General features: G+C 39.4%; 1 protein-coding gene across 5 annotated transcripts in view; it reads right to left on the reverse strand.

The window, feature by feature from the left end:
- The window catches only part of mab21l3 (mab-21-like 3), a 73,004-nt gene that overhangs the window by 33,015 nt on the left and 27,250 nt on the right, over window positions 1–12,739 (reverse strand). For 3 of the 5 annotated variants that reach the window (XM_069889235.1, XM_069889233.1, XM_069889232.1), the window contains exons 4-5: window positions 7,292–7,363; window positions 5,460–5,751 (exon numbers count right to left, since the gene is read on the reverse strand). In XM_069889235.1, coding sequence (XP_069745336.1) covers window positions 5,460–5,751; window positions 7,292–7,363 — 364 coding nt within the window. The remainder of the gene's footprint in view (window positions 1–5,459; window positions 5,752–7,291; window positions 7,364–12,739) is intronic. The other 2 variants (XM_069889237.1, XM_069889236.1) reach the window with 1 other exon arrangement.

Raw genomic sequence — 12,739 nt, forward strand, 5'->3', positions numbered from 1 at the left:
ATCCTTCATAAAGCTTCATCGTCATAATAATTTGGAGCATAAGTATTCATAAATATCCAGGATTCTGCATAAATCTTGCAATGCACCATTACAAACCTTCCCGTTTGGTCAATTGATACATCTTCTACTCTTACTGGTACATTTTTATTAATTAAGATCACTACCCCTCCCACCTTTGAACCGAAAGAAGGCAATATTACTTGCCCCACTCATCCTGTCTAACTTGGCATGCTCCAGTTTGGTAAGATGTGTTTCCTGCAGAAAAACTATGTTCGTCTTTATTTTTTTTTTAAAAAGTGTGTCAAGACCATTTCTCTTTTCACCTCGTTGTTTAACCCATTAACATTAAGACTAATAAACTTCAACATTCTATCCACACCTATTCTTAAACAAATGTTGTTCAGCCGTAAAACCCCTTTGATTGTTGAAATAATACTGTGACCTTTCCTCTTTAAAAACACATATAGTGCCCCTGCTCTGATGGTGACATAAACAGGAAACCCCAGACGTCGACTTGGTTACTTCCACTTGGCCCATTCCATTCATTAAGTCAACAATTGCCTCTGAGAGTTCACCCATCTTCTCTGACATGTTCTTTATTGCATTTTCCACACTTGTAAAATTAGTACAGAAGATCTCCATCTTCTCCAGTATTTTACTTAAATCTTGCGCCGGCCCCCCCAGCACTGCCAGGTTCGGCTGGTCTCTAGGCAGCTCTTGTGCTACTCCCTTTCGGGCTTTCACACAACAATCCTAGTGGACTAGGTGCCTCTTCAGATTTTAATTTTTGCAATCTTGATTTCTTGCTAGTCATTTTGTATATCTGTAGTGGAAAAGTTCTTGAATTTAAACTTTTAAATCCATTTTTTTTTAAAATCACTCTTCACAGACACATCTGCCTAGATCCTTTGTATGGCCACGCCCTCTACAACACCATTCTCTGAATGAGACAGATCACTTTCATACAGCTCCACTTAAATAATTAATTTTGCCTGGAGATAATTTAACGGACCACCCTTTGTATCCCAAACAAATACATTTGGGTTTTTCATGTGCCGTAATAGTTATGTCCATGTAACGCTGCTGTCAGAGAGCAGCAGCAATCATCAAGGATCCACACCACCCAGCACACACTGTTCTCCCTGTTACTATGCAGAAGGAGGTATAGATGCCACAAGGTTTGCACTTCCAGGTTCAGGAACAGCTACTACCCCTCCACTACCAGACTCCTCAACAACACTTTTGCACTTTATTGATTTTTTAAATGTTCTCTCTGTTTTTGCAGTTTGTTTATGTTTCTTTATCTGTTTACAGTTCTTTATATGTTTACATGTGTACGTGGTGTACAGATTTTGTTTACATTATCAATAAGTGGTAATTCTGCTTTACCCACAGAAAAAGAATCTCAGGGTTGTATGTGATGTCATGTACATAATCTAGCAATCAATCTGAAATCTGATTTGCCCCATTGTGCAACCTGATGATATTAAAAGTAATGGACAATTAATCCAAATCCAAACTAGCTCTCATATAGTACAACTGGAATTTTTACAATGTGATCCAGGACAGCTTAATTTTTTTTATCAGTTCCAATGGCCTGATCTCTAGTTGCTCAGCGCCAGATTTGAAATAAAACAAAAGTATGATGTTGACAAGAAACTAATCAAGTGCAACATTTATGTATTATGCAAGTTCACACCACAGGTGACTACTAGAGATATGCCAATTGCCAAACAATCTGGCCCCACATGCGTAGATACACAACCCGGAATGAATTTCCATCTGTCATTTTGTAATTGGCAGAATTTCGACTGGAAGCTCCTTCTGGAGAGGTTCTCTGGTGTGCTTTTGGCAAAGGTGCTCGGCTATTACTCAAACAAAAAGACTTGGAACTGAATACGGTTGAAAAATAACTTTTATTTCCTTTACTGTTTAGGAACTGTCCTTTCTAAAACTCAGCCTTACTTTTAGCTAGTTAGTGCACTTTTTATTAACAGCAAAATGCACCAACATGAATCACTTTGTTCATAAGAACGTAAGAAATAGAAGCAGGAGTCGGCCATCTGGCCCATCGAGCCTGCTCTGCCTTTCAACAAGATCACGCTGATCTGATAATTGCCTCAACTCCACCTATCTGCCTTTTCCCCACATCCCTTAATTCCTTTTTTATGTGAAAATCTAACTGAACCTTAAATAAGTTTAATGAAGTAGCCTCAACCGCTTCCCTAGGCAGAGAATTCCACAGATTCACTACTCTGTGGGAAAAAACAGTTTTTCCTCATCTCTGTTTTAAATCTACTCCCCTGAATCATGAGGCTGTGTCCCTTGGTTCTGATTTCACCTACCAATGAAAACAATCTTCCTGCCTCTATCTTATCTATCCCTTTCATAACTTTACGTTTCTATAAGATCTCCTCTCATTCTTCTGAATTCGAGTCCCAGATGATTTAGTCTCTCCTCGTAGATCAACCCCTCATCTCTGGGATCAACCTGGAGAACCTCTTCTGAACTGCCTCCAAGGTATGGAGACCAGAACTGTACACAGTGCTCCAGGTGCAGCGTCACCAGTACCTTGACCTCCCTCCCTTCATTAGCTTCCAGTTTTTCATACCAGAAACCATATATTAACTAGACTCAAATTCTGATGGGGTTAGGGGTTGGAAAAACATTAACAATTTCATACAAAAGCAAAGTTCTGATCTTGCAGACTGCTCTTTGGTGACAACGTACTATCTGCATTTCAATGGTGGTCACTTTGAGGAGGCCCACAAAGGAACACAGCAGTTCCCAATTACATAAATCTGCCTGCTGACTGTGTATTGGTAGAATTACAGCTCCATTCAGTTCACAGAATCATAAGTGTGATACACGTCACAGAAACACGCCTTTCGGCCCAATCCGTCCATGCTGACCAAGGTGCCTTCTTGAGACAAAACAAAATAAATTTTTTTAAAAACTGAAGTCATAGTTGTATCTTTTGTTGTCCCTCAAATGTAATAAATAGAATTTGTGCATTTAGGCCAATATCCAATGTCAAAGCCATTCAGAAGTTCAGAGCAAGTTGGCATTTTGTAAGATAAATGGAAGGCAGTCAAAGTTAGCAACTTGCACAGTGATTCATATATTGCAATGCACGTTCAGCGAAGGTGCAGCAAGAAAAAAATGCAACTCGTCCCACTTCAAAAACCTTCTATATTAATCTTGACAAAAGAAGTCAGTGAGGAATAACAAGAATCTCAAATGGAAAGCCACCCATGCAAGATCAAAAAGAACAAACACTGTGTCTGAACAGTGATCGATCAGTATTTTAATCAAGTCTACCAACAAAGGCATTACATTTTCTTTTTTCAAATTACCTCCTCCCCTAAACGTACTGACGCATTAAATATGTTTACATCAGTGAGTATTCTTCATTTGCAAGCAGCAGCAATGGAAATCATTTTTAACTAAAATATTAATTCAGAATATTTGGAGATATGTAATATTCAATAATGTTGCAGCGCTATAAAACTCTGGTTATACCACACCTGGAATATTGTGTTCAGTTCTGGTCACTTTATTACAGGAATGATGTGGAGGCTATGGAGATAGTGCAGAAGAGATTTAGCAGGATGTTGCTTGGACTAGAGAATGCGTCTTATGAGGTAAGTTTAGCAGAGCTAGGGCTTTTCTCTTTGGAATGAAGGATGAGTGGAGACTTAATAGAGGTCTACAAGATGATGAGAGGCATAGACAGGGTGGACAGCCAGCACCTTTTTCCTGCTGCGACAGTAGTAAATACCAGAGGACATCTGTAATAGGTGAGGGGAGGAAATTTTAGGGGAGATGTCAGGGGTACATTATTTATTTACTTCTTACACACAGAGTAGTGGGCACCTGGAAAGCATTGCTAGTGGTGGAGGCTGGTACATGAGGGACATTTAAAAGATTCTTAGATGGGCACATGGATGCAAAAAAAGATGGTTATACCTGTGAGGTAGGGACATTTAGATTGTAGAGCAGACTTACATAGGTTATGGGCTGAAATGCCTGTACTGGGCTGTGATATTATATATTTAGACAGGATCTGGAGAAAGAAATTGTTAATATTCCAGATCAATGTCTCTTCTGAGGAAAGGACATTAATTGGAACCTGTTTAACTCCGTTTCTAGAGGTAGTTATATGTAATCAGAAACAACAAATCCCCTACAAGTACTAAAGACTGACTTAAAGTGTTAATTCAGTCTTTCTTCACAGTTGCTGAATGGATGTACATTTTAATTGCAGTGGGTTGAAAATCTTGCAGTTTAAGCAAATAATCCATTATTGAGAAGTGATAACAGAATACTCAGAACAACAGAACCCAATTAGGCGAAAACAACAAGGTTTTAACAAAGTGAAATAGGGTTGAATAAATTTATTTTTAAATTGGAATTTCAAAAGGACATAATGAACATAACAGATATAGGAAGCCGATGGATGGGAATGTGATGTATCGGAATTTCCAAAAAGGTAACTTCATTAGGGTTCATAAGATTGAAGATAACATTTTACTGGAGATGGAGAATTGATCAAAAGACAGAAATTAGTAGAAAAATTGTAACATGTGAGGTATTACAGGGATCAGTGGTGGGTCCCACCAGTTTACAATTTACTATTAATTTGGCTGAAGGAATCCAATGCACTGAATGTTGGAAAGATGGGAAAGCAAGTTGTTAGGAGAATGCAAAAACGCCTGCCAAGGAAGGGCAGAGAAAGGGCAGCAGGTTGGTGTAGTGGTTAGCACAACTCCTTTACAGCACCAGCTATTGGGACCGCGGATCAAATCCCGTGCTGTCTGTATGGGTCTGCATGTTTTCCTTGTGTCTGCATGGGTGTTCCCTGTGGCTCCGGTTTCATTCCACTGTTCAAAATGTTCTGGGGGGTATAAGTTAATTGGGTGTGAATTGGGCGGCACAGACTCCTGGGCGGAAGTGACGTGTTACTGTGTTGTATGACTAAATTCAAGTGCAAGGTTTTGCATTTATAGATATTTAGTATATATCAAACGTGTATATGTAAATGGCAGGATTCTTAGGAATATTGATGTACACAGGGATCTTGGGCAGTAAATCCATGGCTTCCTAGAAGTGGGAGCACAAGTAGATAGGGTGATAAAGAAGGCATATGGCTTACTTGGCTTCAGGGAACAGTCTAAAAGTCAGGAAGTCCTAATGCAACTTCACCAAATTTATGTGAGGCCTCATCTGGAGTAGTCTGGCAGTACTGGTTGCCAAACAGTATGAATGATGTGGAGGCTTTGGATAGGGTGCAGGGGGTTTATCAGGTTACCTCGATTAAAGAGTATTAGCTATGACAAGAGGTTGGCCGAACTGTGACTGTGTAGATTCAACTTTCTGTTGAGCAACAGTGATCTTGAAAATACTCAAATTATGGAGTTGGTGTCTGAAATTAATGATAATACAGATACTTTGCTTACCTTGAAAATTGGAAGATTGGATTGTGTTTTCAAGCAGTGCTTTGAAGATAGCAATTACTTTAGAAGGAACAATGTCACCTTCAATAGTGACATCTGATTGGTGCCAGTCTTGAGAACTCTTAAGGAACTGATCCACCTCCAACCATTGATGAAGCTTCTCGGGCTCTTGAACAGGCGAGATGAGCTTGGTGCCACTCAATGTATAATAGCGCCATTGGCGCACTCTCCTTTCTGTATAGGCTGCCAGACCTCTCACTGGAATTATGATGAAGAGCTGTGATGGTGACTGAACCTAAGAGAAAGCAGATCACTAGGAAACTATCATTCCTCTCCAGTATGTCAGCATGGACATTTGTTTACAATAAAGGAATTTGTTTGCGTATGAACATCTACTTGCGAATACTGCAAATTATGTTGGAAATAATGCTCTTAAAATTGGAATTTTCATGAATGCTTTTGTAAAACTATGTCTGATTTGATCAATGAGTCATCTGACCAAAATAGTTCTAGGCTATCAATGTGAGTTTGCTCTTTATATCAGTGATATTAGAACAGCAATGTCATTAATGATCAATAGCTGGCTTACCAGAGAGAGGAAGTTAGTATATAATAGTGTTACATGAGAGAATATTATACAAAATACTTCTAAAAAAGATTGGATATTATCTATGAATCAAAATTATTCTCTTGCCCATGCAAATAGATTTCAATTTTGCATTTCGTCTTTCACCAACCTTCCGCAGTTGATGAGTCACTGGCTTTTTATGGAGATTCAATTCCTCGAGATATCGCGCCTATGTAACCATTATTTGTGTCAGATTCAGGAGTAAATATCAGCAGAACATCAACCATATTGACTACCACGTGGTTATGCTCTAATGTGACTTCCTGAAAATAAAGCTAACAGCATAATATTGCTGTGATTACTGAAATTACTGCTATTTTTAAGTCATTTAAATCCATGAGGGGTAATTAAGCCAACAGACACATCTCTCATCGATGGATGCTTTCTACTACAACAGAACAGAGCTGGGTGAACAGAAACATTCATTTTGGGAAGAACACCATCGTATTGCATCAATCTGTTTCCCAGAATTCTTCGGAATATAGGTCCCTCTGTATGATGAGCTGTGCATGGGATCATTTTAGCAAAACAACCACAGAGAGTTGGGCTTCACAAAATGTTTGCAATGTAAAAGTTTGGTTTTGTTCAATATCGGTTTGCAGGTTGTTCTTCTCTCATTTTGTTTTTCGTGTATGTCAAATATGTTCTATTTTGCATTGCTTCTCAATATATTTGATTGGAGCCATTGCTTCAATAAATTTGATCAGAGCATTGTTGGCTATTAAGCTTGATGTCATAAATAATGAGAAATACTTCAAACTCTATGAATCTCGTAATCTAATATGATTATGAGCATTTTGGATGAACATATTTGACTCAGTTTTCCCCAACACCAGGCAGAAAAGGAAAATAACAAACCAATTACATGAGGAGAACATTGGGAATAAATGTCTGGTTTCTATGCTCACCATGATCTTTGAAAATTACCTGTAGAATAAGGGGTTTGGGAAATAATATCAAAGCAGATAAGCAAAAAAAAAGGACCTTGTTGCAGGGAATGGGAGGGTACGCATTGTTAACACTGTTGGATAATGAGTTAGGATGGATATAGAAAGGATCTTAAGATGTGGATGATCAAGGGAGAGATATTGCAGTCCATAGACAGTAGGAAGTGTGAATATTTTGGAGCATCAGAAAAGGAGGTGAGAGAATGGGAAAGTTTTGGGATGACAGGGTGGACTGTGAGAGCTAATCACCAGAAGTGTACCTGGATGGAAGCATTCTGGGCACGTTTCCCTGTCAGAATAGCTGACCATTTAGCCACTATAGCCGGCTGGTCCTATCAAAACAAATGAAACAGATTTTTATAAATAGAAAAATGACACAAACCATTGATTTGAAAGGTAAGCAAGAGACAGTAGGAAAAATGATATGTTTGGTGGGGTGGGGGGGCGGGAGGGGGGGGAATCAGATTAAGAGAATAGAAATATTTTTCACCTGCCTAAAATAAGAATAATACATCTTAAGTCAGGAAACAACACATCTATTAAGGTTTTCCAAAGTAATTACATGTGCAAGTTTATGTTACCCATTCTTCAAACCTTTATACATCTGCTGTTAATTCAAAATTCCTTAATTCACTTCAAATTTTTATTCATTTTTCATTCAAACTAGATAAATTGAAGATTGTATAAAAATAATTGCAAGCCAATTATATGAAACACAAAACAAAATTGTTGGAAATTAAGCACAGAAAGTGAAAATAATTAAAGACTATACTGTAATTTCCACAGCAAACCAAGCAACAGTTTACCTCAAAATTCTTGATCAAGTCTAGCAATAATAAATATGTTCTAGGGAGACATTGATGAAACCAAAAGAAATTTTTAAAAAAGGCTGTTGTTGTTTTTATGATCCTATCAGTACTCTGGCTGGTTGAAATATCAGATGAACCTATTAGTCTCCTATAGAAACAGAAAATTATGTTGCTGCAAATCATTTTCCTTTTGTCGTGGCAATTTAGTTACAATGGTCCTAATTTCCTCCGCACGTGATGTCAGCATCAGTCTAAAGAGTTCACATACATTTGGAAAGGAGGAGGAAAATGTTTCAGATCTGCAACAAAGCACAATTTCACCTGAGCTAGAACCAGCTAGTTGACATTTCTCTCTCCTCTTCAAAAAGTGAGGATTTTATTTGGCTCCATTGCACAATAAATTTCTCCATTTCATGCTTCGAGTATTTCACAAAATACTCACCAAACTAACACAATAAATAAGGAGTAATTTCAAGCTCCCACTTGTGCTCCGTTTGAACTTTATGCCCCTGCTGGTCTTACGGATGGTAGATTACAAAGTTGAAGGGTTATCATTGTGACTAAAATCGCAAACAACAGTCATGTAGACTCAGGCCTCAAACTCTACTCTGCCATGGATCAACTGCTATCCCCTTGGGGGATTGGAATAGTATTGTATCACCTTTGATTGTGGATCAATTTTCTGTTATGTATCATGCATCATATGGAATGCAATTGGAAGGAATGGTAAAGACAAAGGTGTTCCACTCTCTATGTTTTGACCTTGTGAGAAAACAAGGTATGGTTGGTATCCAAGTAATGTGGTGAAGTCAAAGTAGATTACTGCAGAACATAACAACACAAGATCATCATTATTTGTTATCTTTTCGACTGGACCACTTCTTTTAGTGCTGTGTAGCAGCATGTAGACATCTGACTGTCATTCACTTCCTTATATGAAGGCAAGATCGTATACTTAGTGTCTCAGGACAAGTCAAATTTGCTCACCCAGGAAAATAGCTGCTACTGTCCTTTCCAGTGCTCTAGAAAAACGACACTGTGGCAGCAGCAGATCATGTTTCTCCCATTCATTGGCAGTTTTCCAACTGAAGACACATTGCGAAGACATAAGGTTATACATCCAGAATATCCAAGGAATGTTTTGACTGGTTTAATATTGACAGACAAGGGTGGGGACCTGCTTCTATGTCTTCTTCACTGGTAAACTTGCCAAGAAGAAAGATCTAGGGCTCCAGGCCACAGTATCTTAGTTTAACCCCCTTCAGAGTAACCTTGTACTTTCAGTGATCCAAATCAAAAGGACGAGCAGCTGCAGTAACCATAAGGATCAACAGCTGCGAGCAGCTCGAGGAGTCTGTAAGCAAACACCCCTTTCTGGACATCAGTGGGATTGCAGTAGAAGACTGTTTCACCAGTACAACTGTGACATAACTTGCTGATAAAATATTTAATGTTTTCTCTTTGACTCCATACCTTACTCCTGGCTGTTAAAAAGTTTTCATATTGGATTCCTTCAAGAGTGCTACCTGAGCCACAAACATCACTTAGTCTGTGATGTACAACTGCATTATGCAAGTTAGCAATAGCCTTTTAACTGGTCAATACTTCACTTCTCAATGGTCATTAAAATAACAAAGGAACCTTGGAATTTGTAGCAGTGGTCAACTTCCCTTGTAACCATTGCATAACATATTTCAATACAGTGGGATATAAAAACACTAGAGGCCTGCTCACAGGAAGGGCCTTCCGCTATCATCGTCCATCTGGTGCTCACTCAGTCCCCAGGGATCACAAATGTTTTGGCCAGTTCTACTGGCAGATGCCATATCCTGAAGTAGTCAACCACCATTTTGCCTATCTGGGAATGTCAGATGACAACTTCTGCATTTGTTTGATGGACAGTCTGCAGCAGTCCCTATTTGTACCTTTAAGCAACAAGTTGGGCTTTCATGAAAAACATGCAAAGTGGATGGGGTATCCTTGCAAATGATTGAATAATTTATGGTATTGGCCATATTTAAATTTAGACATACAGCACGGTACTAGGCCCTTTTGGCACCTATGAGCCCATGCCGCCCAATTACATCCAATTTGAAGAGTGGGAGGAAACCAGAGCACCCTGAGGAAACCCACAGAGACATGGGGAGAACATACAAACTCCTTACAGACATCATCGGATTTGAACCCCAGTCCCAATCACTGGTGCTAACCATGCCGCCCTGAGAACAATGAGAAAATGAATGGTATAATAGAAGTTTGCATCCCATTTTCAAATATCAAGCAAAGGTCATGAAAAACAGCCCTTTGCATTCAGATCAATTCCATTCTAAATCCCCAAAATAAATGCACCTTGTTTCAGGCCTAATGCATGTGGTTACATTGCATAGATGCCAACTGCACTCAGGTAAGGGAATTATGTTCAGGTCAAAGTACCCTTTTGCTACTAGCACAACAGATTTTAAAATAAATATATGACTGGATTGTGTACAGGCATCAGAAGAACAATTTCCCCTCAAGGAGGAAAAAGAAAAGCAAACAAAAACATTGCAACACTAATTATTAGCTAGAAGTTTAATCTTGACAGTGCCAAATTGAACTCCTTTCAATTTCATAAAGTGAAGCAACAGCTTCCCCTAGTACAAACAGCAGAGGAAATTGGGCCAACTTATTTCTGACTCACAATGTTTGTAACTTTGTATTTCAGAGATATGTACCAAGTAACTGGAACTCACTTTTATGTGGTGTGTCAAAGTGTTTAGCATGAACATCCAATCAGGGGTCTCCAGGGAAATATTTCAAAACTGGGGAAGCCTGCTTTTAAAAAAAATTGGTTACAATTACTTTTCCCGTGATTGCAGTATTAAAAACTGGACCCGCACGGCTCTGACTGCAGATATTTCAGCTGCGACATCTTTGTTGCAAGGAAGCACTGCAGATGACTCTCAGCCTCAAAGAACTCTCTCCAGGGCAGTCTAGATATAATGGCAAAAAAGGCTGCCAGAGAGATGAGGAAAGAAGAACACAGACAAGTGGCCACACACATCAGTGGAGTCAAGTATCACAAGTGACCCCAAGCCATGGTGGACACGGCTCATCATTTTACAGAGATCACAACATGCATTTGCATTGCTGCACTATTGAGAGGAACTTTTACAATTAATGTATCATGGGCACCAACGACATTTTCCTCTCCATTGTTTTCTACATTCTGATTTCTTGCTTCTTTTTATTTCAGTTTTATTTTAATACATTGTTTTCTATATGTTTTGGATGGCTGATCTATGTTTTGTATTCTGCTTGAAGCATGGCCAGATTCCATCACAAATTGTGGAAACATGACAAAACTTGTATTTATGTACTGCCTTAAGTTCAAAAGAAAATAAGACAAGGCACAACAGAGAGACAAGGAGCAAGTGGAGATTGAATTAGAATGTGTGACGGGGTCAGCAAATTCCTGGCCTATGAGCAGTTAACTCAAGCTATGGTTTCTCAATTACCACCACCATCAATCCCCAACTTTCCAATGACCACCACTGTTCCCTCTAAGAGGTGCATGCGCACAAACACGCTTTGCAACCAGCACACAAAGGAAATTAATGTGCGCACAAAGTATAGAATCAAATCTTAACTAAAGATGTTACTTCGTAGAATGCAATCATACTTGTATTAAAACATGGTCAATACAGTTTTATTAGCCATGAGAGATAGGATGTGCCAAAATTATCTTGAAATAACTTCAAGTTTACATTTGCTCAAGCATTAGTGTACATGTACCTTTGTCACAGGAATAAAATTTGCACCACATCAGATTTTTGCGCACACTGACTACTAAAAATTAGAGGGAACATTGATTAACACCAGCAACAATCCCTAACTCTCCAATTACCACCAGCATTAATCCTCAAAGAACCCGCTCATGGTAGCCAGGGTGCAATAACAAAAATTGCTGCCATAGAGATGAGGAAACACTAGGGAAAGGAAGACACAGACAAATGGCCATAACCAGATGCCTCGATGAAGGCCTCAAGCCTGAAACGTTGGTTAAGTATGTTTGTCTTTGCTATATAAAATACACTGTTTGACATGCTGAGTTTCTCCAGCATTGTGTTTTTACTATTAATTCCTAACTCTTCAATTCCTCCCCATCTATTACATCAAAATACATTTAAAGTTTGACTTCCAATTTCAACCTTGAGTGTATGTGTGTTGCTGAGTGTACTGACATGGTCTTTGCCCTCAGACAGCTCCAAGAAAAGTGCAGAGAACAAAACAAAGGACTCTACATCACCTTTGTTGACCTCACCAAAGCCTTCGACACCGTGAGCAGGAAAGGGCTTTGGCAAATGCTAGAGCGCATCGGATGTCCCCCAAAGTTCCTCAACATGATTATCCAACTGCACGAAAACCAACAAGGTCGGGTCAGATACAGCAATGAGCTCTCTGAACCCTTCTCCATTAACAATGGCGTGAAGCAAGGCTGTGTTCTCGCACCAACCCTCTTTTCAATCTTCTTCAGCATGATGCTGAACCAAGCCATGAAAGACCCCAACAATGAAGACGCTGTTTACATCCGGTACCGCACGGATGGCAGTCTCTTCAATCTGAGGCGCCTGCAAGCTCACACCAAGACACAAGAGAAACTTGTCCGTGAACTACTCTTTGCAGACGATGCCGCTTTAGTTGCCCATTCAGAGCCAGCTCTTCAGCGCTTGACGTCCTGCTTTGCGGAAACTGCCAAAATGTTTGGCCTGGAAGTCAGCCTGAAGAAAACTGAGGTCCTCCATCAGCCAGCTCCCCACCATGACTACCAGCCCCCCCACATCTCCATCGGGCACACAAAACTCAAAACGGTCAACCAGTTTACCTATCTCGGCTGCACCATTTCATCAGATGCAAGGA

This window comes from Narcine bancroftii, chromosome 7, assembly GCF_036971445.1.
Source record: "Narcine bancroftii isolate sNarBan1 chromosome 7, sNarBan1.hap1, whole genome shotgun sequence".
Lineage (NCBI taxonomy): Eukaryota > Metazoa > Chordata > Chondrichthyes > Torpediniformes > Narcinidae > Narcine > Narcine bancroftii.